General features: G+C 45.2%; 1 protein-coding gene across 2 annotated transcripts; it reads left to right on the top strand.

Annotated features, from left to right (window-relative positions):
• Positions 1-1,092: 1,092 nt before the first annotated feature.
• gnav1 (guanine nucleotide binding protein (G protein) alpha v1) lies at positions 1,093-26,558 on the top strand. Of its 2 annotated transcripts, none has more exons than XM_053617356.1 (9): positions 1,093-2,900; positions 3,732-3,823; positions 9,207-9,299; positions 14,785-14,945; positions 19,551-19,679; positions 21,891-22,020; positions 22,314-22,385; positions 25,367-25,454; positions 25,806-26,558. In XM_053617356.1, the coding sequence occupies exons 1-9, from the start codon at positions 2,771-2,773 to the stop codon at positions 25,994-25,996; spliced, it is 1,086 nt and encodes a 361-aa protein (XP_053473331.1). In that variant the 5' UTR covers positions 1,093-2,770; the 3' UTR covers positions 25,997-26,558. The 2 variants fall into 2 exon arrangements, with proteins under 2 accessions (XP_053473331.1, XP_053473332.1); XM_053617357.1 differs by lacking the exon at positions 1,093-2,900 and adding an exon at positions 2,907-3,626.
• The last annotated feature ends 1,064 nt before the right edge of the window (positions 26,559-27,622 follow it).

Genomic DNA, 27,622 nt, shown 5'->3' with positions numbered 1-27,622 from the left:
AAACCTTGAGAGGAACCCGACTCAGAAGGGAACCCATCCTCATCTGGGTAACAACAGATAGTGTGAAAAAGTTCATTATGGATTTATATGAAGTCTGTATGGCCTTAGGAGCAGCCGTAGTCCCAGCAGTCTGGAATTAGAGAAGATTTGAGCTCCATCCAGAGGCAGAAAGGATCTGGATCTCTAGTATCTCCATAAATTCGTGTGGGGCTCGGTGAAAGGAGAGAGGGAGAAAAAAGATTATTATGACTGCGAAGTAGTAGAACAGAATCTAGTCAGGGTAGGCCTGAGTAAACAAATATGTTTTAAGCCTAGACTTAAACACTGAGACTGTGTCTGAGTCCCGAACACTAATAGGAAGACTGTTCCATAACTGTGGGGCTCTATAAGCGAAAGCTCTCCCCCCTGCTGTAGCCTTCACTATTCGAGGTACCGTCAAATAGCCTGCATCTTTTGATCTAAGTAGGCGTGGCGGATCATAGAAAACCAAAAGGTCGCTTAGATATTGTGGCGCAAGACCGTTTAGTGCTTTATAGGTTAATAAAAGTATTTTATAGTTAATGCGAGATTTCACTGGGAGCCAATGCAGTATTGATAAGATTGGGGTGATGTGGTCGTATCTTCTAGTTCTAGTTAGGACTCTAGCAGCTGCATTCTGGACTAACTGGAGCTTATTTATATTCCTACTGGAACATCCAGACAGTAAGGCATTACAGTAATCTAACCTAGAGGTGACGAATGCATGAACTAGTATTTCCGCATCATGTAGTGACAATATGTTTCTTATTTTAGAAATATTTCTGAGATGAAAGAAAGCTATCCTAGTAATATTATCTACATGAGCATCAAATGATAGACTGGAGTCAATCATCACTCCAAGGTCTTTAACTGCTGTACATGATGAAACAGAAAGACCATCCAGAGTAACCATGTGATCAGAAAGATTACTTCTAGCTACACGTGGGCCTAATAAAAGTATTTCTGTTTTATCAGAATTAAGTAGAAGGAAATTAGTTAACATCCAATGTCTAATGTCCTTTACACAATCCTCAACTTTACTAAGCTTCTGTCTGTCCTCTGGCCTCGCTGAAACATACAACTGTGTATCATCAGCATAACAGTGGAAGCTAATTCCATGTTTACGAATAATTTGACCTAGGGGTAGCATATATAAAGTAAAGAGCAGTGGGCCTAAAACAGAACCCTGTGGAACTCCAAAAGTAACTTCAGTACGCATGGAGAAATCACCATTTACATCTACGAACTGATAACGATCGGTCAGATAAGACCTGAGCCAGGAGAGGACTGTTCCCTTAATGCCAACAACATTTTCTAATCTATCAAGGAGAATAGTGTGATCTATAGTATCAAAAGCTGCACTAAGGTCGAGTAACACAAGCAGCGAGACACAACCCTGATCGTAGGTCAGTAGAAGGTCATTTACCACTTTAACTAACGCTGTCTCTGTGCTATGATGAGGTCTAAATCCTGACTGATACATTTCATGAATGTTATTCCTATCTAAGTACAAGCATAACTGCTTTGCTAAACACAAGCCTCTCTTCTTTCTTATTCTCGAAGTTCCTAAGACAAAAACAAAACTCAGCTCGTCGTGTTACAGAGAAACCGCAATATTTAGCATTCGTGGCGTTGTCGCTAATGGTTTATAACCGCGCCGTCAGAGGATGATTGCCTTATGAGTCTGGTTCCTCTGGAGGTTTCCTCCTCGTGTCATTTGAGGTAGTTTTTCCTTGCCATTGTCATCTCTGGTTTGTTCATTAGCGATTCAAATATAAATGTATATTTGGATTTCTGTAAAGGTGCTTTGTCTATTGTGGTATAAATGTGGTATACAAATAAAATAGAATTTCATGTTGTTTGTAGACACTTTGTAAACCAGTTATTTTAAACAAGCATGCTAAAATATTTTGTCATTATTTTTGCGATTATTTTCTCTGAGGAGGGAAAAGTGGGATTTTATTGGGCCATTCCTGTGAATTCTTACTTTTTATAAACATTTTCTGAGGAAAAGAATGTAGAATTTGTATTTAATTGCTTGTTAAATGCGACTAGAAAGCAATCAGATGTTTTAAACGGTCATTCAATTGCCTTTAGGAGCCATAAAAATGGTCGGGAGTTTCAATTCAACCCTACGTTATTTTAATGCTAAGCTAATAAAAGATGAGCGCGAGAGCTCGCGCCGCTCAGGTGACAGGACAGGAGTCGCTCTCGCGCTCCGCGCGTGACGTCACTTCCGGTCGAAACCTGAACCTTCCATAGAAACAAGTTTCCCCGTGATTCGTTAAACACGAAAAGAAAACGGACTTTTCTTTCTTTCTTTTTTTTTTTTAAACTGGAGTTTTATATATAAAACCAATTGACAGAGGGATGTGTATATGTTCAGGAGGAGGAAAAGTGGAGTAACCGAATCGGGAACTGAATTTGAAACTTTTTTTTGGTTGGTTTGTGTTTTTTTCCATGTTTCGGCAGACGGAGCTGAGGTGCGAGAAGAAAGAATTAACGTCAAAACGTCACTTTTAAGTCAGATTCCAGAGGTTGAAGGATAGTAAAATAGGGAAAGATAGGAGTTGTTAAACTTGAACGTTAACGGTTTTAAAGTTAACCGCTGGTGCGCGCGACCGGACTGAAGTGTTTTTTGAAGAGAGCGCGCGCGATGCGCTGGAGTCTCTCAGGACGCTGTTTAGTTGAACAGTCTGATGAGAAAGATCTGTGTGTGTATGAGAGAGAGACATGTGTGTGAGGCGCGGACATGGGTCTGTGTTTGGGCTCCGAGGTCACGGAGGAAGGAAAGAAGGCGAAACTACACAGCGCCGAGATAGACCGCGAGCTCTACGAGCACGCGCGCAGAGACATGAACGTGGTGAAGGTCCTGCTGCTCGGTGAGGACACGCGCTGTTTATTCATATCAACTATATCAGTACTGTGTGTGTGTGTGTGTGTGTGTGTGTTGGTATGGCTGGTTTAAGTGTTAAGTAGTGCTATCTCTCTCTGTTAAAGTTTTAATGTCTTTATATTTTTCTAAATAGGCCAACAGGAAACACAGATATTCAAATTCAATAAATATGCAAATTAGAAATGCACCGAAAGATTTTATGAATATGCAAATTGGGAGCACACGGAAATTCAGAATGGGAATATATGCAAATTGGAAACGCTCAGAAAGCCAGATTGTATGAATATGCAAATCTGAAACGCCCAGGGAATCAAAATGATTTAATTATATACACAGTGGACACGCCCAGAAGATTTGGATTCTATCAAAAATTATGCAAGTTGGAAACGCCCATCAATTCAGATTATGTGAATATGCAGACGCCCGGATAGTAAAATTCTAAGAATATGCAAATACGAAACTCACAGAAATTCCGAATTTGAAAAGACCCGAAAATTTGAATTTTATAAATATGCAAATTGTTTCTGTGAACGCCCGGAAGTTCGTAGTTTTTTATAATATGCAAATCTGGGAACACCTAGAAGTCTGGATTCTGTAGGAAACACCCAGAAATATAGATTATATGGATATGCAAATATGATACACCTAGAAGTTTAGATCCCTATGAATATGCAAATTGGAAACGATTCTACAGACTCCACCCCTTCTCCTGGTACTACATTCCCTGCATTTATTTATTTATTTAATTCAAATCGATAGGCTCTTTTATGTTATGATGCAATAACGTGTGTGTGTGTGTGTGTGTATGTGTGTTTAGGAGCTGCTGAGAGTGGTAAGAGCACACTGGTTAAACAGATGAAGATCATTCACAGCAACGGCTTCACCAGACAGGAGCTGAGCAGCTTTAAGGTGAGCAACATCCTGTTTTACACACACACACACACACACACACACACACACACAAAGCATTTTCACACTCCAGTCCAGAGACATTACTGTGTTTCCTTTGCCTCTTTCCCACATCATTTGCCATTTGTATTTGTTAGGAAGCCTGTGTGTGTGTGTGTGTGTGTGTGTGTGTGTGTGTGTGTGTTTCAATGGAGCTTCTCAGTAACAATGAATCAGCACTGATGGAGTGAGGAATGTGAAATCACAACGTCCTGAAAGATTCAGTCAGTCAAGACATTAATAAATTCACAGCAGTGGAGACACACACACACACACACACACACACACACACACACTTCATTCTGTAATAACCCTGAGCAGCTCTATCAGCAAGGCCTCACAGATAAAACAACAGGACACAGGAAGGGAGTGTGTGTGTGTGTGTGAGAGAGAGAGAAACTCCTTCATATATAGATTCCAACTGTGCAGGAAGAATGTCTCTCTTACACACACACACATACACACACATACAGGTTTGGTTTCTTTTCCTCTTCACATAGCGGAGTGTGTGTGTGTGTGTGTGTGTGTGTGTGTGTGTTCTACAGCCTGGGTTTCCTCCTCCTCCTCCTCCTTGTTCAGTTATTCAAAATTCATCTCACTCGCTCAAGCATTGTCTTTCTTTCCTTCTTTCTCACACACGCGCACCATCTCTGTCTCGTTTCACAGAAACCGTCAGATCGTCCCAGCGTATTTATTACCGCGCTGACGATCCAGCTTATCGGCCGCGGCGCGCAAGCGAGCGACTGATCGTTTGATCGTTACGTCGGCGTGATGAAAAAAAATCGACGTGCCGAAATCTCATCTGGTCCGGCCGTGGATGTGACCGTTCGCTCACTGACTTTATGACACCGTTTTCCATGGATCAATGGAAAAAGAACACTCACACACACTCATGCTGACTCTCTTTGACACACACACACACACACACACACACACTGTCACACTTTGATGTTGTGACCTTTGTTCAAAATGACATCATGTCAGGTTTTATCTCTTACCACCATGCTTTCCTCTTTCTTCAAAACAGCGTCAAACTTGTGTGTGTGTGTGTGTGTGTAGGGAGTGTACAATTACAGAAGCCTGAGGCATCAATGACTGCAGTAACAGAATTACATCACTGAGGAATTACACACACCATCTCACACACACACACACACACACACACACCCCATCAACAAACACACTCACATCGACTCTCACACATACACACACATCTTATTGAATGGTCGTTCCATATATATCCTCGGGGTATATCGTAACGTCTTTTCAGCCACATGACGGTGACAACCTTGCCGTTTCGACAGTGGTGAAAGTATTGGCACCCTCCCCCCCTTTTGTTTCCGAGCGCCACCATTTAAACTAAAGCTATTCAGAACGAGTGCTGGATTGATCACAGCACTCCTCTGTCCTAGTTCCTAGTTCTGGATTCCCGTTAGTACCCGTACCGCTCTCGTTAGCGGATCGGTATCGCTTCCAGAGGAGCGCTAACGCGTTTTGGGAGACGGAGGCCCAGTCAGCTGTGCTTTTGTAGCGAAGGCCGTGTCGCATTTGGCTCCGTGCCAACGTCCGCGTTAACGAGCGAGCTCGCGGCTCAGAGCTCGTTCCTCTGCATTCCTCTGAATTTGTTGCAACAATCGTCTGTTTCTTCACGTCGCGCGGTTTTGTTTGTGTTTGTTTGTTTGGTTTTATAATAACGGCCGTTTTGACCGTCCTCTTACCGTCGGTTCGTCAAGCCCGAACCCTGAGCTTAAAGGAGGAGAAACCTAAAATAAAAACACTGAGATGAAATAAATAAAGAAAACCACGTACACGGCTTTCTCCTTCAAAACACATCAGCGTAATGGAAGATTATAGGCTCGAGTCTGGAGTTGTGCACAGTAGGTCAGACAAGTTTTCTGGCTCTGTCCCAAATCTCCATTCTCGAGGCAAACAGCGAGTTTACGTGTGGTGATTTGAGACCTGTATTTTTTTTTTTTATTTAGGAGAACACGCCACTAGCGTAGTGTGATTTTTGGACATTTGATCTTTCCTGGCTCCGTCCCAAATTCTTGAGAAATAGTGCATTGTACTAGACTAATCTAATGCCTTATTAGACATGTCGCTTCATCACAAACGCCTCTCCCCTGTGTATAGGACACGAGATAAGAGAATATATGCCGTGCACGTGTCAAAGCACCCCCACCCCACAGAGAGCGATTTGAAACACAGCCTTTATCTCATTAAGCTGCTTCTGTTCAAAACGGCTCTCCCGTATACTGTGTGTGTGTGTGTGTGTGTGTGTGTGTGAGAGATACAACAGAGTGATTCCGGACACAGCTCTCTCGGGTTACAGCCTCCCCCGGCTCTGTCCTAAATGGCTTCCCTATAGTGCACTCCTAACCTCCAGGTCAAACCAAATGTCTTTTCTAGTCGTAAAGCCACGGCTTTTCTGGGAAAATCGAACAAAGCGTTGTGTTGAATGTGTAGCGAGTCTCGCTGAGGTTGATGATGTGTACCGCTCTGCATGAACCTGATCATCTTCGTTTGCTCTCTCTCTCTCTGGCGCACACGCACACACACACAGAGAGAGAGCGTAAGGGCTGTAATTATGGCTCGAGGCACAGGGTCATGGACTTCGAGTCAGTCTGTAATCAGAGCTTTTGCTTTCTTTAATTGTACAGTAAACTGGAACTGCACAACTACAGAAGGGTGTGGTTATGGTTATGCACACGTGTGTGTGTGTGTATGAGGGATCACCAGGGATCCGTTCTAACCTGTATATCTTGGGAGTGTTTATCTGTCTTCCGCTTTCTTAATCTCTCTTCTTTCTTCTTTTCTTCATTCGCTTAATCACTGCATTGTCTGTGCTGTAGCACGTCTCACCTCCCACACACTTCTCCTGACACACACACACACACACACACTTCTCTTTTTCCTTTACACCTTTCGTTCATGTCAAATGACGACGCACGGTCTTTAGAGACACAAACAAAGACGCATACACAGGCCACGCCTCCTTCACTGAGACTGACACACACACACACACAGGCCACGCCTCCTTTAATTTGTAATTTGATTCTTAATGTTGAAGTGTTTCCTTTTGAAACAGGAAATCAGAGTGAAGTGCTTGACTGATTTACACAACAGCCAATAGCAATCGAGATACACCATGCCACACCCCCCCCACGCAATCTACCCAATCGTACTCGACAGTAACACCGCCTTCGCCCTGCCTGCCCACTTTACCCAGGACGATATCGTAGATGGCGTGATGACGCGTGTTTTTGGAGTTTTGCTGTACGTGTTTGAGAAGTCACATGAGCACCAACTCACACAAGCTCCGCCCTCGTAAACACGAATAAACTCCAAACACCAGTTCTGGTTGGAAAAGCGAACGGTGAGCAGGAAGGCGTGGAGACAAAACCGCACCGAAGAACCACGTTTATGGCTAACGAGCCGTTTCTGTAGAGCAAGACACGCCCCCGGGGGCGGGGCATATACCTTCTAGAGAGAAAAATGATGTAATCTATAGTACTATACTACTGTACAATGTATTGGTGTCCAAAACATTTGACACTTTAATAAGAGTGTGCTTTCTCCATTTCGCTGTTCTTCACAGTATGAGGACGTGACGATGAGGACGTGGGGATTGGATATGAAATCTCTGAAGTACGGATCGGTGCAGAATGTGCCGCAGGGGGAGAGAGAGAGAGAGCGAGAGAGAGCGAGAGAGAGGATCTACAAGAGCAGATAAAATGCCTGAGTAATAAAAGCATTCCACACAGAAAGGGTTTTTAATAAGCGCTCGGTCTCCGAGCTCATCTCCCTTCCATCTGAACACAAACAGCACACAGGCCAGCTGCGTGTTTGTCTTGGACACACTGAGACACCGGGGTTCAGAAAAGCAATCTCTCAACGTCCAGAGTCCACTCAGAGCCCAACGTTTTATCGCTGAAAATAAAAAGGCTTTCTAAACATGTATACGTGTTAATTATTTGTTCCACAGGGCGTGTAAACTTTCAGCCGCTTTTGTCTGTATGCAGGAAAAACACTCCCAGGAATTCCTAACGCCGGTTGATATAGTCAGGGGTCAAAGGCCAGAGCTGAGTGTACAGTCCGGAGTTAATCTTTGCCTCATGTCGTCCCCGTTTTCACCCCCAACAGCAGGGGGAGGTTGGAAACTGTGTAGTGCACTACGGACCAACACGGAGTGATTTGGGACACAGCCCATATCTTATTAGGCTTGGCAGTTTTTAAAAGTAGCTCTGTCTGTCTCTCTGTATCTCTCTCTATCTATCTGTCTCTCTGTATCTCTCTCTCTGTATCTGTCTCTCTTTCTGTATTGATCTGTCTCTCTGTATCTCTCTCTCTCTATCTGTCTCTCTGTATCTCTCTCTCTGTATCTGTCTCTCTTTCTGTATTGATCTGTCTCTCTGTATCTGTCTCTGTATTGATCGGTCTCTGTATCTGTCTCTCTCTCTGTATCTGTCTGTCTTTTTGTATCTGTCTGTATCTGTCTCTCTCTGTATCTATCTGTCTTTCTCTCTCTGTATCTGTCTCTCTGTCTCTCACTCTGTTTCTTTCTCTCTCTCTCTCTCTGTGTGGGATGTGTAACACACTTCTGTAGAAATAAGATGAGTGCATGATACCCGTTTCACTGCGTGCGGTCTCAGCAGGGTGTGATTTGGGACGCAGCAGTATCCCTCGGAAGGGGTGGAAGGGGACTCCTCCGATTACGGGAGTAAACGGCGTCACAGGAACGGAGTTAATCTCCTGCGTGCTGGAGCTGAAGATAAGAGCCTCGAAGAGTGCCATTACTTTTCCTTAAGACAGTGACTGGAGCGTGTCCTGAAGTTTTGACATCGTAATTAATGTGTGATGAATCGACAGCCTCCTCTAACTCTCTCTCTCTCTCTCACACACACACACAGACACACACCAGCACCTGTCTGATGTGGTGATTTCCCCCCCTCTCTCTTTCTCTGTCTCTCTCTCATTAAGTTTTCTCTGGCTTCGGTCCCAAATGCATCTCCCCTTAACATATACTCACAGTGTAGTGCCCTTGCTGTGGTGTGTGAGTTTTATGTACCATGTCGGAAAGAGTGATTTTTGGAACACAACCCATAGCTCATAACTATTTTATTATTTTATTTCTTGGACCTGTTCCACATGGATCTGCTTCTTAATGAAGAGTGATTTGGGACACAACCCATAGCTCTGCCCGCCCCCACCCCTTCAAAAAAGCAAAACAAATAGTGCTTAAATATAGTGGTTAAATGTTGACTGAAAGTCTGAACAGGTGGAGATTTGGGACGGGCCCAGGAAGTGAAAAGACGAGCTTTAACGTGTGTTTACTCTTTTCCAGCCGGCCGTGTTGGACAACCTGCTGACGTCGATGAAGTTTGTGCTGCATGGGATGGGCGTGCTCCGGATCAACCTGGCCAACAGCAAGAACAAGGTCTCGCTCTCTCTCTCTCTCGCTCTCTCGCGCACACACACACACACACACTTCATCATGATGTGCATTACTTCAGACTTTGGTGTTTTAAATTAGACATTACAGATCTTACTCGCGCTACACTCTGTATCAGCGCGTCTACACAGCACGTGATCAGCAACGCCGCCTCGTTACTAACACGTCACTTCCGTTATAATAAACGATAGAAGTTACACTGCAAGCGCGCAGATACACTATATAATCACAATAAACTTAAATGAAACTAAACCTTTTAAGCAGCTTGCACCAGTTTCCCCCGCCCCTTACACACAGTGGAGCATTTTGGATATAAACAGAAGTTTGTCCTCGTGTATCGGTTTGATCTCCGCGGTGTTTAATATAAAATGCACCCCTGCTTTAGAGGACTTGGAGGTTACACACTTTCTTCCTCAGTCACGTGATGATTTCTCCTCCGTCTGATGGAGACTGTTGGGAATAAAAGTAACGCTGACAGAAAGTAAACTGAAGAAAGTCATCGTCCGTGAATCTGGGGGTTTGCTAATGCTAGCGTGCGTATGATGTAAAGCGCCGTCGTGGCTTATACTTCCGTTCAGTAAAAAAAAAACGCTAGTGTTATATTTGATATGATATTACCTTTCTAAAATCCAAACACTAGACGGTACAGCACGGTGCAGAGTGAAAGTTTACAGTACTTAATTTGGGACTCAACTTTAGTATTTACTTTCCAAAGCATGTTTTCTGAATAGAATTAACTTAATGAGTAAATCTCCCCCGTGCCGCGTGCAGACCAACTAATCCATAATGAGATTCATTGACGACGATTTTCATAATCGATTATTATCCATTTTACCAATTAGTTGTTGCAGCTCTAAATGAGAGCTGCAGTTTTTAACAGGTACACTAGGTGGCAGCAGCTGCACTGTCTCTCTCTCTCGCGCGCTCTCTCTCTCTCTCCCTCTCTCTCTCTCTCTCTCTCTCTCGCTCTCTCTCTCTCATTCACTCACACACACACACTGATACTCAACCTTTTAATCAGTCTCTTCTGGAAAACACCAGAGGTGCATGGAGACATTTCACTTTATTTCCCCTTACACTTTCAGGAAACACGTGAGAGTTAGTAGTTACTCGGTTAAGAGATGATGAAGGTCATGGAGGTCAGTGTGCTGTAACCTGCACTGCCTGGTGGAATAAACGAAGCACCAGGACTCCAGTAAAAATCCGTATCAGTATAGAGTGTGGTTTAACATTTATAAGCGGTTCCTTACTGCGGAAGGTTTAGTTAGAAGTTTACCGGGACTGAGTGAGACCCGCGTCATCATACTTACAGACATGTCTACCCTATACACCATTACTACACCATTACTACACCATTACTACACCGCTAACCAACTACAGCTACACTGCACATCTAAACAGCTGAAAAGAGGAAAAAGGGTATTTGATGATTTGATAGATAGATAGACAGACAGGTAGGTAGATAGATAAGTAGGTGGATAGATAGGTGGATGGATGGATAGAAATGCAGATGGAGAGATAGATAGCCAGACAGATGAATGGATGGTAGATAGATAGGTGGATGGATAGAGATAGATAGACAGATGCATGAAAGGACAGAGAGATAAACAGACAAATAGAGAGATGGTTAGATAGTTAGGTGGATAGATAGATAGATGGATGGATGGATAGAAATGCAGTTGGAGAGATAGGCAGACAGACTGATGGATGGACAGATAGATAAATAGACAGATATACCGACAGATGGATGGACGATAGATAGATAGACAGATGGATGGATGGATAGAAATGCGGATGGAGCGATAGACAGATAGACAGACGGATGGATGGATGGATGGACAGAGATAAATAGACAGATGTACAGATGGAGACATGGATGGATGGACAGAGATATACAGACAGACGAACAGATAGAGAGATGGATGGATAGATACATAGATGGATGGGCAGAGATAAATAGACACAGATATACAGACACAGCTAGAGGTGAATGGATGGATAGATGGACATACATACAGATGAACAGATGGATGGATGGATGGATAGACAGATGAACAGCTGGATGGATGGATGGATGGATAGATAGACAGATGAACAGCTGGATGGATGGATAGATAGACAGATGAACAGCTGGATGGATGGATGGATAGACAGATGAACAGATGGATGGATAGACAGATGGACAGCTGGATGGATGGATAGATAGACAGATGAACAGCTGGATGGATGGATGGATAGATAGACAGATGAACAGCTGGATGGATGGATGGATAGACAGATGAACAGATGGATGGATGGATGGATAGACAGATGGACAGCTGGATGGATGGATAGATAGACAGATGAACAGCTGGATGGATGGATAGATAGACAGATGAACAGCTGGATGGATGGATAGATAGACAGATGAACAGCTGGATGGATGGATGGATAGACAGATGAACAGATGGATGGATGGATGGATAGACAGATGGACAGCTGGATGGATGGATAGATAGACAGATGAACAGCTGGATGGATGGATAGATAGACAGATGAACAGCTGGATGGATGGATGGATAGATAGACAGATGAACAGCTGGATGGATGGATAGATAGACAGATGAACAGCTGGATGGATGGATGGATAGACAGATGAACAGATGGATGGATGGATAGATAGACAGATGAACAGCTGGATGGATGGATGGATGGATAGATAGACAGATAAACAGCTGGATGGATGGATAGATAGACAGATGAACAGCTGGATGGATGGATGGATAGACAGACATGAACTGATGGCTGGATGGATGGATAGAAATACAGACAGATGGACAGATGGATGGATGAAAATACAGACAGATGGACAGATGGATGTAGTTTACTGATCTCTGAGGGGAAATTTGTGGATTTGGGTTTTTATTTAAAGTTAATAACACTGTTTAACAAGAAGGAAAAATAAACATTCTGTTCATCTTAACATTTGTCCTTTTTAAAGATTCAGAATGGAAATTTACCATCAGATCATCTGCTTCCAGTCACTGTGTGTAATGGGTTTTTAAAGCTATGAGGATACTGGCGATATCTCAGGAAACTGTATGGTGTCGTAATTGATCACGATATGGATATTACATCATCATAATACCCAGCCCGACTCCGAGCCCTGAAACTGATCCTGACCCTGATCCTCATCCTGACCCTTACCCTGACCCTGACCCTTACCCTGATCCTGACCCTTACCCTGATCCTGATCCTGACCCTTACCCTGATCCTGATCCTGACCCTTACCCTGATCCTGACCCTTACCCTGATCCTCACCCTGACCCTTACCCTGATCCTGACCCTTACCCTGACCCTGACCCTTACCCTGATCCTGACCCTTACCCTGACCCTGATCCTGACCCTGATCCTCACCCTGACCCTTACCCTGATCCTGACCCTTACCCTGACCCTGACCCTTACCCTGATCCTGACCCTTACCCTGACCCTGATCCTTACCCTGACCCTTACCCTTACCCTGATTCCTGACACTGACCCTGATCCTGACCCTGACCCTGATCCTGACCCTGATCCTCACCCTGACCCTTACCCTGATCCTGACCCTTACCCTGACCCTTACCCTGATCCTGATCCTGACCCTTACCCTGATCCTGACCCTTACCCTGACCCTGATCCTGACCCTTACCCTGATCCTGACCCTGACCCTGATCCTCACCCTGACCCTTACCCTGATCCTGACCCTTACCCTGACCCTGACCCTGATCCTGACCCTGACCCTTACCATGATCCTGACCCTTACCCTGATCCTGACCCTTACCCTGACCCTGACCCTGACCCTTACCATGATCCTGACCCTTACCCTGATCCTGACCCTTACCTTGACCCTGATCCTTACCCTGACCCTTACCCTTACCCTGATTCCTGACCCTTACCCTTACCCTGATTCCTGACACTGACCCTGATCCTGACCCTTACCCTGATCCTGACACTGACCCTGATCCTGACCCTTACCCTGATCCTGACCCTGATCCTGACCTTGATCCTGACCCTTACCCTGATCCTGACACTGACCCTGATCCTGACCCTGATCCTGACCTTGATCCTGACCCTTACCCTGATCCTGATCCTGGATAAAGCCTCGGTTTTTACAGTGAGGAGTAGCCATGGGTTAAATAACTCATTAGCGCTGACATCACAAAGAGAAATCTGGAGAAGGTTAAATCTACATTAACATATGTCGTTTACATTAACACAAGTAGCTTCATGACTGCCTCTCCCTCAACCTCTCTCTCGCCCTCTCTCAATCTCTCTCACTCTCTCTCTCAATCACTCTCTCACTCTCTCACAACCTCTCTCTCTCACTCTCTCTCTCAATCTCTCTCTCACTCTCTCTCAACCCCTCTCTCTCTCTCTCAATCACTCTCTCACTCTCTCTCAACCTCTCTCTCCCTCAATCACTCTCTCACTCTCTCTCAACCTCTCTCTCTCTCTCTCTCTCAATCTCTCTCTCTCTCTCAATCTCCCTCAATCACTCTCTCACTCTCTCTCAACCTCTCTCTCTCTCTCTCACTCTCTCAATCTCTCTCAATCACTCTCTCACTCTCTCAACCTCTCTCTCTCTCTCTCTCAATCTCTCCCAATCACTCTCTCACTCTCTCTCAACCTCTCTCTCTCTCTCTCTCAATCTCTCTCAATCACTCTCTCACTCTCTCTCAACCTCTCTCTCTCAATCTCTCTCTCACTCTCTCACAACCTCTCTCTCTCTCTCAATCACTCTCTCACTCTCTCTCAACCTCTCTCTCTCTCTCAATCTCTCTCAATCACTCTCTCACTCTCTCTCAACCTCTCTCTCTCTCTCAATCTCTCTCTCACTCTCTCAGTCTCTCTCAATCACTCTCTCACTCTCTCTCAACCTCTCTCTCTCAATCTCTCTCTCTCTCTCACTCTCTCTCGCTCAGTCTTTCTCTCTCAATCTCTCTCTCTCTCTCAATCTCTCTCTCTCAATCTCTCTCACCCAATCTCTCTCTCTCTCAATCTCTCTCTCTCACCCACTCACTCAATCTATCTCTCTCTCACTCAATCTCATTCTCTCTCTCGCAATCTCTCTCACTCAATCTCTCTCATGCGCTCTCTCTCTCTCTCTCTCTCTCTCTCTCTCTCTCTCTCTCTCTCAGACACGTGTGTTTTGCAGGTGCAGTTAAATGCTACATCACCGCCGTGTCATCTCGCTCCTTAAACACACGTTGTGTAATTACCAGGCGGTTAGCGTGCGCCGCGGTGGTAATTACCGTGTGATGGTGATAACGGTCATACAGATGGCTCTCCTTTTTTTAAACGCATCCCCTCGCCTCCTCGTAGGCTTTGTCCTCTTTAAAAAAGGAAGCTGAAAATATGACATTGTGTTTCTGTGGAGGCTGATGAACAGTCTTGTGTGTGTGTGTGTGTTTGTGTTTGTGTGTGTGTGTGCGTGCGCGCGTGTGTTGCGCAGGTCCATGCCCACTCTGTTCTGTCGTGTGGGCGGTGCTTCGATGAAGAGCAGGTGATCTTCCCATTCATAAGCCATGCCCTTTCCTGCCTGTGGGCGGATCAGGGGGTGCGGTCTGCGGCAGCGCGAGGCTATGAGTACGAACTCAACGACTCAGCGCTCTAGTGAGTAACACACTTCAGCCCCACACACACACACACACGCACACGTCTCATACACAGTTCTATATAGGTTATGTGGTTTTTATACAACAACGCCATTAGATTCTGGATTCTGATTGGTCAGTAGGTGTGGATTCATTTCCTATAAGAGCAGTTTATATAAATATAACAGATGCTGTTCTAGGAAACCCTCACGGTGCTACCAGCTGATTATTTTTACTATCACAGCGATGCTTATAAGTATTCGCCCCCCCCCCCCCCCCCCCTCTTTTCTACATTCTGTAGTGTTACACGTGGAATTACTTGGGATTTGATGTCATCATTTGAAAATAACGTACAAAATAACCCTTAATATTGAGGTGAGGTGAATGAGAAATCAGACAGACAGATGATAGAGAGTTCTGCATAAATCTCAACGCAGGTTTTTACAGACTTGTCTGAATCCTGACTGCAGAAGTTCTGGGTCTTTTTTAAATATCTCATGAATACATTTAGCAGCCAGCAAACGGACCAGAAATGAGATGAAGATCTCTTTCACAAAGCTGTAATTGGGTGGTCGACCTCACCAGTGACCTGTGACCTTCCCCTTAAACCCCCCCCCCCCAATTTCATGCATATTCTATTACACTGCGACGAATTTGACACTTATCCCCCTTGTTGTTGTGCTGAACGTGGCGCTTTTCTGATATTTATTAACTGACTACAATTGAAACTGTTTGCTGTGATTCATTTCGTTTGTTGCTACTTGTTTATCTCCCCCCCCATGTTGTTTTTTCTTTCTTTTTCTCAATCTCCAGCCCACATTTTAAAACCTGATACCGCGGTCGCTTTAATTAAAACGTTTACAGAAAAGTGACATGAAACACTGAAAAGACAGGCGAGAAAAACAAACACGGAGGAGAGAGAGTGCCGGGGGTGGGGGGGGGAGAGATAAACAAGCTTGAGTGAGAGAATATGAGAGGATATTCGACTCGTTGAATATCGCCAGCATTCCAATGTTCGCGTAACTAAAACTAACCCCCGATGTTCACCGGTACCGGTTATTTCATCTGCGTTACTCATTATAGTTCATCTCACCTACAGCGCGAGCCGGGCCTGTTCGTTTTCCGACGCTAGCTAGGACCGAAGGGCGTCGTCATGGTTATGGTGTGAACGTCGTATGAGGTTTTTTTTAATATTACCACAGACGCCATTCTAGCAAGCGATTTTTGTAGCGCGACGAAGTACAGCGCGGCAAATATATATTCTTGTATCGCTAAGGCTTTAGACGTATCGTTAAAACCGTTACGCTCTTCCCTGACAGCGCCGCGTACTCTTGCGTGCGTACAAGAAACCAGAAAGGCAGCGTCTACGAATCGGAACAATATGTCGATGTTTTTCTTGTGAACAGATCGCACTGGTTGGAATTAATCGGAGTCGAGTTTCAGTCTGAGGTTCAAGCCATGTTTGCTGAAATCTCCTGTGTTTCCCAGGTGTTGAAGATGTGTAAAGTGTGTGTCACCGGCTAATTTAATACAGGACATGTGTATAAACTCTGTAGAGGCAGTAACTGCTGCTTAAAGAAGCCCACGCATTGTCATGCTCTGAGTGTGTGGGTGGGGGTGTAGGTGTGTGTATGTGTGTGTGGGTGGGTTCATATAGACTGTGTGTGGGTGTGTGTGAGTGGGTTTGAGTGCTTTTATATAGACGCTGTTTACTTGTGTGTGTGTGGGTGTGTTTATGAGTGCTTTCATATAGACTGTGTGAGGGTGGGTGTGTGTGAGTGGGTAGGTGAGGATGTGAGTGTGTGGGTGTGTGAGGGTGGGTGTGTGTGAGTGGGTTTATGAGTGATTTTATATAGACGCTGTTTGCTTGCGTGTGGGAAGAGTGGGTGTGTTTGTGAGTCTGTTTTTGGTTTGTGTGTGTGTGTGTGTGGCAGAGATAAAACACTAGGAGGTTAATTATTTAAATTCAGCAGCTCAAGTCTCCTGTGTTGCAGGAGTATGGTGTGCGTCACAACAAATGAGGATCCGAATTAGAGACGTGTGTGTGTGTGTGTGTGTGTGTGAGTGTGAGAGAGAGAAAGTGTGTGTCTTAAATGGCACTTAGTACTGTGTAGTTGTGTTTAAGCGGAGAGCGTGGCCACCCTGGAGCTGCTCATTTTGGATTTACTGTCAGGCTGTACGGCATTTTAAGTGTGTGTGTGTGTGTGTGTGTGTAAATGGTAAATGGTGCACTTATATAGCGCTTTTATTCAAAGCGCTTTACATTGTGTCTCATTCACCCATTCACACACACACACTCACGCACCAATGGTAGCAGAGCGGCCACGCAAGGCGCTAACTTGCCGTCGGGAGCGACTTGAGGTTCGGTGTCTTGCCCAAGGACACTTCGGCACGTGGGCCGGGAATCGAACCGCCAACCCTACGATTAGTGGACAAACCGCTCTACCACCTGATCGACAGCCGCTGTATGTGTGTGTGTGTGTGTATGTGTGGTCATATGACCAGTAAAATCCTGAGAGACAGGGAGGTGATGAAGCGGAGTTACTGTCACCACCTTGAGGCTGATTATTTTCCTGCGACAGCAGGACTCTGAGGGGTTTATTCCACTTACACCTCAGTGGTTTATTCCACTTACACCTCAGTGGTTTATTCCACTTACACCGCAGTGGATTATTCCACTTACACCTCAATGGTTTATTCCACTTACACTGCAGTGGATTATTCCACTTACACCTCAGTGGATTATTCCACTTACACCTCAATGGTTTATTCCACTTACACCGCAGTGGTTTATTCCACTTACACCGCAGTGGTTTATTCCACTTACACCTCAATGGTTTATTCCACTTACACCTCAATGGTTTATTCCACTTACACCTCAATGGTTTATTCCACTTACACCTCAATGGTTTATTCCACTTACACCTCAGTGGATTATTCAACTTACACCTCAGTGGTTTATTCCACTTACACCTCAGTGGTTTATTCCACTTACACCGCAGTGGTTTATTCCATTTACACCTCAATGGTTTATTCCACTTACACCGCAGTGGTTTATTCCACTTACACCGCAGTGGTTTATTCCACTTACACCACAGTGGATTATTCCAGCAACTATTCATTATTTTATTTATTAAAGAACACATCATCATGCTTTTTATCTGTTTGTATCTGTGTTCTGTCTGACTTTTTCTCTGGGTCCCCCCCCCCCCCCCACACACACACACTCTTTCCCTCTATGTTAAAGGTCAAATTTTCCACATTTCCTTTATCCACCTGGGGTCCCTTATTTCCTGTCTTTTATCACCAAAGAACATGAAGTGGCATTTTACCACTGGTCTGTCTTCTTTTCGCTTCTCCTCAGAGGAGATGATTGAAAAAACACACGCACAGAGAATTCACTCACACACACCACCACTTCACAAACACTCCTACAGCGCAGAGACTTAAAAATGATCATCAAAACTGAATCAGTCAATTAAAGGGTCCATACCAATGTGTCAGCAGGATTGAAGAGATGATGATCAGAGAAGGGGGGTAGGGGGAGTTAGGAGTAGGGGGCAGGGGAGCCGGACACGACCGTAGTTGTCACCTCCTGCTGTGAGCTGCTGAGATCTTAAGGCCAGTCATGTCTCTGTGGTGTGGATCATCAAACACACACACACACACTCCCTCAGTTAAACACACACCCAAGGCTAAAACTTCTGGCCAGGGGGTTTATCTGATCAGACTAATGTTGGAATGTCAGTTAATCGCTTTGTCACTCGGAGGTATGAGTGTGTGTGTGTGTGTGTGCGCGCGCATGTGGTGACTCAGTATAGCGGTAAACCAAAGCCTGAAGTATCTTCAACGTATCTTTATTCAAGAGGAACTCAATCACAAATGAGTTTGTTTAGGTTTTAAAGTCTCTCGGATAATCATTAGCAGGAAGTTCTGGTTGAAGTTCTGGTTGAAGTTCTGGGAGTCTTCGCAAACATGGAAAATAGGTTCTCTGAAACGGAATAGGTCTCAAAACGGAACTTTTTGGCTTTGGCGTAAAGCACTACTATTTGGAGGAAAGCCAACACTGCTGATCGCTCTGAAACCACCGTCTGTACAGTGAAACACGGTGGTGGTGGCGGCGGCATCGTGTTCAGGGTTACTCTTGGCCTTTTTGGTTGCTTTTTCTTCTCTTTATCACCGGGTGACTTTTGGTGGACGGCGTCCTCTAGAGACCATTAAACAAAAAAGAAGAGAACGGCGTGCGGTGACATGGCGGCGTAAGGGTTTTAAATCAAAACCCAGAGGACGCTGAGGATAATCCTGCTTAGGCTCATCGCTCCTCACGCATATGCAAATCCGCCGTAGGTCGGGTAACACCCTGCAGAATGAATATTTAATGTTGTCATTAGCATACGTGTAGCGTTTCCTCCGAAACCTCTTAACACACACACACACACACATACACACACTGTCATTTTGCCCACAGGTGTCAATACCCCAGTGGGCAAGCAGCTTAAGATAACGCAAAGAGGCTTTAGATTCAATTGAAACTTTATTTGAAAATGATTCATTACGATCAATTCGAAGGCAAACCCATAATTCTGTTCTTTCTTTCTTTCTTTCTCTTTTTTTCTCTCCACAGTTTTTTTGAAAACATGGCCCGGATCGTGTCGCCGGACTACGTGCCCACAGAGACGGACGTGCTGAGGGTCAGAATCCGGACCACGGGCGTCATCGAGACCCAGTTTAAAGTCAAACACCTGGTGTTCAGGTAAAACACCGCGACTCTCCTTTACTGTGTATTCGACTACTCCAAACAAACAATGAGTAATTACCGAATGAATTAAAACACACGCGCTGTGTGCGAGCTGCTCTGACCAGTGAGCACTGAAAACCCGAGCCGTCTTCCGTCACGCTCCAGACGATCTCTCGCTAATATTCACCCCCTCGATCGTCCGCTCGCGTCCCATTACAGCCGCGCTCCATCGCCAGACGCCTGATTAAACCCCACTCCCAATCCCCCCCCCCACGCCCCCGGAGCGTGTCGAGAGGATCGCGGTGTAATTCTCTGCCTTCCAGACCATTTGGATGTTAATGGGCACGTTTACATGCGCACTTCATTTCAAATGGAGCAAAGGATTATGGGAGGTTTGGATTATGAGGCGTTTTATACACACACACACACACACACACACACACACACACACACGGCCAGTATACTGGAGCGTCTTCACTTTGATCTGCTTACCCTCGGTATTAAGTCAGCCCTGTCTCACTCAGTTGTGGATGAAGAGAAGCTCGACGAGCGTTCCGCGTCGCGTTTCATTTCCGTCATGTGACTCTTTTTTAATTCATAATGCTCTCCAAAATGAAACAGCGGAGCTCTGTTTAGTCAGCCGGTAAATATTCCCAGGATCAATCTCAGTGTCTGTCTGTCTCTCCCGGACATCTCATACTCACACACCCAATCAATCGTCAGCTCAAAACAAGGGCCCTTAGAACCCAGCACGTGCCTCGGCCTACGAATAGTTACTTCCTTTAGAGGGAAGTTTAAATGTTAATGCTCCCAGTGTGTGTGTGTGTGTGTGTGTGTGTGTGAGGAATGTGTCATTCTAACACTCAGTAAGACTGAGATATTACTCAGACTCATTGTTTTAATAATATAGATAATGTAGTAGATTTTCAGACTCGTGTGTCCCTCAGTAACGTGTGTGTGTGTGTGTGTGTGTGAGAGCGAGCGAGCGATATTCGCATTATTAAACTGTCACATTAAACATACTCTTCATGCAGCGTGTTATGAAGGATTTCAGACGTGTGTAAATTATTCTCGCCGTATTTCCACCCTTCATTCCGACCCCTCTTATTCTGGCTGGAGCTGTTCCAGTGACTTCGTTCGCTCTCACGCTCACACACACACACGCACACACACGCACACACACACACAGGGTGTGTAGACCCTCACAGAAGCAGGTTAATTACTGTCCGCTTGATCATTAAGACACTCGGAAGTTAAATCCATTGACCCACTGCACACTTTACAATGAATATTTCCGTAAAAATCTTCTTTACCGTAAAGCACGTTTTCTATATTGGAATAAATTTTACAAAACGGTATTACGTGCGTTAACTTGAGTCTCGTGTGTAGACGGCGCGTAGTGGTTTATTTTAATAAAACGTACAAAAGAACTCAAACTGGCTCGGCTGTAGCAGCGCTGTCTGATGGGTATTAAACACACGACGCGGCGGGTTCGTTTTATCTCCGCGTGGATTTTTATTGCGAACGTTTTAACTTTATTATTCCGGACGGTGTTGTGTGTGCGAAGCGTCTGCGTGTTTAACCAAGTGCTAACGCGGATGTATTGTCTCATTAGATGAAGCGCTGTTTTAGCACTCCCTGTGCAGCTGTTGTGTGTGTGTGTGTGTGTGTGTGTGTGTGTGTGTGTGTGTGTGTGTGTGTGTGTTGAGAGAGAGAGAAAAAGGCTGGATCACTTGTTCATGGCAGACGTGTACAGGAATCCTTCTGCCAAATTCAGGAGGAGGATGAGGAAATGAAACGCAGCACAGCACACGCTCTCGTGGAGAATGACCTTTTCACATGCGGTCAACTGTTTACCTCTCGGCCGCCAGATTGCACCCGATATCCGCTCTCCTGCTCGTCTCCGAGCGCTGATTGAGGCCGCGGGACGAGTGGCCCGCTGACACTCGTGTTATCGAGGAGATATAAAATCGGGAGGGTTTGGGGGGGCTCTTGAAATTTCGCCAAAACATTCTCTGTGGCGGTTGTATTGGTGTGTTTGTTTATTTATTTATTTAATGTGTCGATTAAAACACATCTGACTGCTAGCTGTGGTTTTAGAGGTCTCATGATCCTTCTGTTCATCGTCTTTCATCATACATGCATAGTAACGATCCCATCCCGTAATTCCTCCCACGACCGTTCCTTGGCGATACGTTTTGACGTCCCTGGTTTTTCTCCCTGCAGGTTGTATGACGTCGGAGGCCAGCGGACGGAGAGGAGGAAGTGGATCAGCTGTTTCGAGGACGTCAGGGCCGTGCTGTTCGTCGTCGCGCTGAGCGGCTACGACATGACGCTGGTGGAGGATCCTTCCATGGTGAGAGCCACGCCCACTTCCGTCCCGTTAGCGCACTGACGAGTTGAACGGACTACGCCGTTCTTCACCGTGCAAAGCCGTCCACCTCTAAACGATCCCTTTTACCCGACAGGAACTAAGCTTCTCATGACGCTAAATGTTTCTAAAATATATGTTTATATAAATACACTATAATAACCGCTAAGTTCTCTGTTTGTCTCCATTTACATGCCGTCATCATTCAGCCCGAGCGCTGTGGTTTAATTAGTGTCTTTGTTTCTTTCTGTGTGTGTGTGTGTGTGTGCGCTCTTCAGAACCGACTGCAGGAGAGCCTCAGACTGTTTTCCTCCATCTGCAACAACGTCTTCTTCAGGAGCACCTCCATGGTAAGAGCTGAGGAGCCTGAGGAGAGAATCTCTCACTCACTCACTCACACACACACACGAGGGAAAGACATAGAGAGAGCAGCACAGATGGGACCCGAAACTGTGTGAAAACTAATAAACACATAATGTCTATGAATTTATTACATTTGTATTTACTGACTGTGTGTGCGCGTGCGCGCGTGCGTGTGTGTGTGTGTGTGTGTGTGTGTGTGTGTGTTTCAGCAGGAGCCGTAACCAGTTCACATTAAACCGTTAGTAGATGTATAAAGCAGAGCGTTTATGCAGTGGGGTTCCTGCGCCGTGGCAGCGTAGATGAGCCTTTATGTTTCTGACTTCACTGTCGCCATAGCAACAAACAGCAACGCTAACGCAGATGCCACTGATCTCACGTCTGCTGTTAGTGAGGAGAGTCCTTCATTTACACCGTGCAGATGGGCAGGTAGATGGAGAGACGGACAGATAGGCTGACAGATGGGCAGGTGGATAGACAGAGACAGATGGATAGCCTGACAGATGGGCAGGTGGATAGACAGAGAAACGGATGGATAGACAGACGGCTGGGCAGGTGGATAGAGAGAGAGAGACAGATGGATAGATGGGCAGATGGATAGAGAGAGAGAGACAGATGGATAGTTGGGCAGGTGGATAGAGAGATAGACAGATGGATAGTTGGGCAGGTGGATAGAGAGATAGACAGATGGATAGTTGGGCAGGTGGATAGAGAGATAGACAGATGGATAGATGGGCAGGTGGATAGAGAGAGAGACAGATGGATAGTTGGGCAGGTGGATAGAGAGATAGACAGATGGATAGTTGGGCAGGTGGATAGAGAGAGACAGATGGATAGTTGGGCAGGTGGATAGAAAGATAGGCAGGTGGATAGAGAGATAGACAGATGGATAGATGGGCAGGTGGATAGAGAGAGAGACAGATGGATAGTTGGGCAGGTGGATAGAGAGAGAGATAGATGGACAGGTGGATAGAGAGATAGACAGATGGATAAATGGACAGGTGGATAGAGAGATAGACAGATGGGCAGGTGGATAGAGAGAGAGACAGATGGGCAGGTGGATAGAGAGAGACAGATGGATAGATGGGCAGGTGGATAGAGAGAGAGACAGATGGATAGATGGGCAGGTGTATAGAGAGATAGACAGATGGATAGATGGGCAGGTGTATAGAGAGATAGACAGATGGATAGATGGGCAGGTGGATAGAGAGATAGACAGATGGGCAGGTGGATAGAGAGATAGACAGATGGATAGATGGGCAGGTGGATAGAGAGATAGACAGATGGGCAGGTGGATAGAGAGATAGACAGATGGATAGATGGGCAGGTGGATAGAGAGATAGATGGATAGATGGGCAGGTGGATAGAGAGATAGACAGATGGGCAGGTGGATAGAGAGATAGACAGATGGATAGATGGGCAGGTGGATAGAGAGATAGACAGATGGGCAGGTGGATAGAGAGATAGACAGATGGATAGATGGGCAGGTGGATAGAGAGATAGATGGATAGATGGGCAGGTGGATAGAGAGATAGACAGATGGATAGATGGGCAGGTGGATAGAGAGATAGACAGATGGGCAGGTGGATAGAGAGATAGACAGATGGGCAGGTGGATAGAGAGATAGACAGATGGATAGATGGGCAGGTGGATAGAGAGATAGACAGATGGGCAGGTGAACGAGAATGTGCTACGATTGGTCATTGTAATGTGGCAGTTATCTGATTGGCTTGAGTAGACGGTGGGCGGAGTCCACTTATTTGTGTATTTGTGTGCACTCTTGACGCTAGAAATGTTTCTAAACCCACGAATGCACAGGACGGGATCCACAAATGTGTGCAGCGCGGAGTCGTGTTTGCGACAGAAACATATTTGTAAAAAAAAATAATAATAAATCCCCCCCCCCCCATCTCGTTTTATTGATCTGTGAATTGAATCTTTTCTGTGAAACTAACATCCACGATATCTGTAGATCTCATTCAATGCTTTTGAGAATTTGTTTAATGTTTGTAAATCTCACTACATTTATTTGTGGATCATAATCTATTTATTTGGAATTATGAAGCAATTCTAACCCCATAGTGTTGAAGCTGTTTTCTGGTTTCACACACACACACACACACACACACACACACACACACACACACACACTCCACTGCTTGTGTTTAATGAGCTCGTTTTACTCGGCCTCGTTAAACACCGTGTCACTGCTGTGTCACTCATCACGCTGCGCTTCACCAGCTCTAACGCTAAACTTAGCACTGACCAGTCATTAGTTCTGTCGGGAGGGCGTGGCCACCGGAACGACCTCCATCTTCCACTCTCACACTCGCTCTCACACTTCTGTCTACTCTCTCTCTCTCTCTTTCTCTCTCTCTCTCTCTTTGTGCACCAATGATCATTAATATCTCAGGGTTATTAATGGTGGGTGAACGCACGCACGCACGCACGCACGCACACTGCTAGAGGTCAAAAATAAATCTACCAAACTTTTAATCATCACAAGCACTACGTGGGTTTTCTTTCCTGTGGTCCTCCAGGTGAGCGTTCATTATCCGTATTGTTTTACACGCCGTGATAAACGGTTCCGAATCGGAGAGAGACCGTTTTTAATAAACACGACGCCGTGGGGAGTTTTCAGGTAAAAGTCGTGCGTTTTCGGAAGTTAACGTCGAGGTAAAAAAGGTTCATTACAGTACAAAACAAACCAAGGCAGACTTTCCCGTGCCGAGTTTCCTCATAAGAACAAATGAAACGGACAGAAAACACTGGAGTTTGGAACATTCTGCGCTACGCTAACCTGGTGTTAATGTGACGACGCGCTAGCTCGCTAAACTTACCGCAGGAGATTATTGCTAGCTTGATGATTAACTCCGGTAACCGGTAAACCTGCTCCTGGCAAATATCTCCTATCGCTCACGAAAAAGAAATCAGAAGAATGAACAAGTGCTCGTGTCGTTCTGTTTTTCAGATTTTATTCATGAACAAAATCGATCTTTTCCAAGAGAAGATCCTGCACTCGGGTCGTCACCTCAGACACTACCTGCCGCTCTACAGAGGTGAGGGACCATTCAACAGAGAAGTAAAAAAAAAAACAAACACCTCTTTGTTCAACCTCAATGAAATAAAATGGGGGAAAAAAAGACTGTTTTTCAAATTCTATACAATAAATACAACTCTTCCTGTTGAGATTTTAACGATCAAATGATTTTTATTACAGTTTTATAACTTAAAATGCTTCTTTATTGAAATTTTTTACATTCAGTTCTACAGTTTGGAGATGATAGTGTTTTTATCTCCATTTTATTTTAAAAAATGCCTTGATTTGAATTGAACTCAATAGCAATTTGAGTCTGTTCACTGTCTCTATCTTTCTGTCTCTCTCTCTCTCCACCTCTCTCGCTGGGCAGGCGCTGACTGTGATGTGGATTCTGCCGCCCGCTTCATTGCCTCCACGTTTGTCTCTCAGAACACCACGCCCAGGAAGCTGATCTATCACCACTTTACTACGGCGACAGACACCTCCAACGTGCAGGTGGTGTTCCAGGTGGTGATGGACACCATCATGAAGGAGAACCTGGAGGCCGTTTCACTGCTCTGAGCCCCCGATTTAACCTCCGCACAGTCATCTCATCTCCGCGCCACGTGAAACCTGCAGAACTGCACACACACACACACACTGCTGACGGTTCACAGTGACCAGAACCTCACCGTGATGTTCTGAGCTGTCCGAGGTGCTGAACCTCAACACGCTCCTCAGCTCGGAAACGAACACTGGCATGCGTGTGTGTGTGTGAGAGGGAGAAGGGATGGAAAGAAACCCGTTGAGAGAGAGAAAGATAAAGAAGTTATAGACGAGAGAAGATGATTGAGGTGTAGAGAAAGTGTACAGGAGGAGAGAGAGAGATGAAGCGAGGCTGAGGGGATGGATGTAGAAAGAATGAGACATCGAGAGATATTGAGATATAAAGACTGAGGGAGAAAGATAGATAAGGAGAGACAGACTGGGAGCGAGACAGAGTGAAGGAGATGGAGAGGGAGTGAGAGCAATGGATCTGGTGGAACATGATGGAGACTGAGAGAGATAGAGACAGAATGACGGACATGAAGAAAGCGATAGATAGATAAATATATTAAGATGGAGAGAGAGATACGGGGATATAGATATGAAATGGGCGGGGGGGGGGGTAAATGTATCTCTCCGTCTGAAGGAACCCTTCAAAACAAACAAACAAGGAAGCTAAAAACATTACCTATTGAAGAGGAGCTTATAGAATGCAGGAAGACAGGGAAAGCGAGCAGACAGATACCGAGAGATAGATAGAGAGAGGTGGAGAGAGAGGGAGAGATAATATTTAGACGTACATACGGGTGACACATTAAAGGGAAAAGTGCTGTCTGTTATGCAGAAAGGGCATTTATGGAATTTTCAGTTGACACGGTTCTGATGGGCGTGGTCTCTTCAGGATGACTCCGCCCCCACCCACAGGACAGAAGGACTCACCGAAGCCTATGATGATGATGTAAATCATACGAACGCTTATGGGAGACACCAAACGAGGGAAGAGCTTTTAGAAGAACGTTCCACGGACCGGCTAAAAGTTTTGGCACCCCGATCATATAAGGCTGTTCTTCTCTCTCTCTCTCTCTCTCTCCCCATTTCATTTGGACTATCTTTGAATAATAATGAAGACATTTATACTGTGACATAGAACGTACGGAATCACTCAGTGACTGTTTAAAAAAAACCCAACTATTTCAATTTTTACAAATATTTTCAGTTCTTAGCAGCGTTCCTCACGAAGCTACACACTCACTCTCATGACGGATCTCCAGCGCGGAGGTTTTCTTCAAGTTGCCAGAAGAGCAGAAATCCCACCCACACCGCTAAGTTTCTAAAGTGCTGATTACTTTCCAGTAGCAGCAGCTCATTTACAGGGACTCGTACGGCAGACTAATGTAACGGTTTCTTAAAAAAAAAACAAAAAAAAAACGTTTATTTAACATGAACATTGATGGAAGGAGTCGCCAGTGCCTGGTAAAAGCTGTAATCTTTTACGACGGTAAAAAATTTATCGGATTGATGGTGTGTCTGAGAGAGAGAATGTGTACAAACACACACACACACACAGTGTGTCCTTTTCTGGTCCGTTTGCTCGCGCATGTGTACGTACAGGAGTGTGTTTTCTCTTCCTGTTAATATTTACCAGAGAAAGCTGGAGGGAAC

The sequence above is a fragment of the Ictalurus furcatus genome, chromosome 27 (genome assembly GCF_023375685.1).
Source record: "Ictalurus furcatus strain D&B chromosome 27, Billie_1.0, whole genome shotgun sequence".
Classification (NCBI taxonomy): Eukaryota; Metazoa; Chordata; class Actinopteri; order Siluriformes; family Ictaluridae; genus Ictalurus; species Ictalurus furcatus.
The sequence above is the reverse complement of the archived record's forward strand: the minus strand, read 5'-3'. Positions and strand labels throughout refer to the sequence as shown.

Excerpts from the sequence above, each read along its gene's own strand:
- gnav1 (XM_053617356.1), top strand. The coding sequence starts at position 2,771 with ATGGGTCTGTGTTTGGGCTCCGAGGTCACGGAGGAAGGAAAGAAGGCG. Across the intron at positions 22,021-22,313 it reads TGGTGGAGGATCCTTCCATG|AACCGACTGCAGGAGAGCCT; the intron begins GTGAGAGCCACG and ends TGCGCTCTTCAG. Across the intron at positions 25,455-25,805 it reads CTACCTGCCGCTCTACAGAG|GCGCTGACTGTGATGTGGAT; the intron begins GTGAGGGACCAT and ends CTCGCTGGGCAG.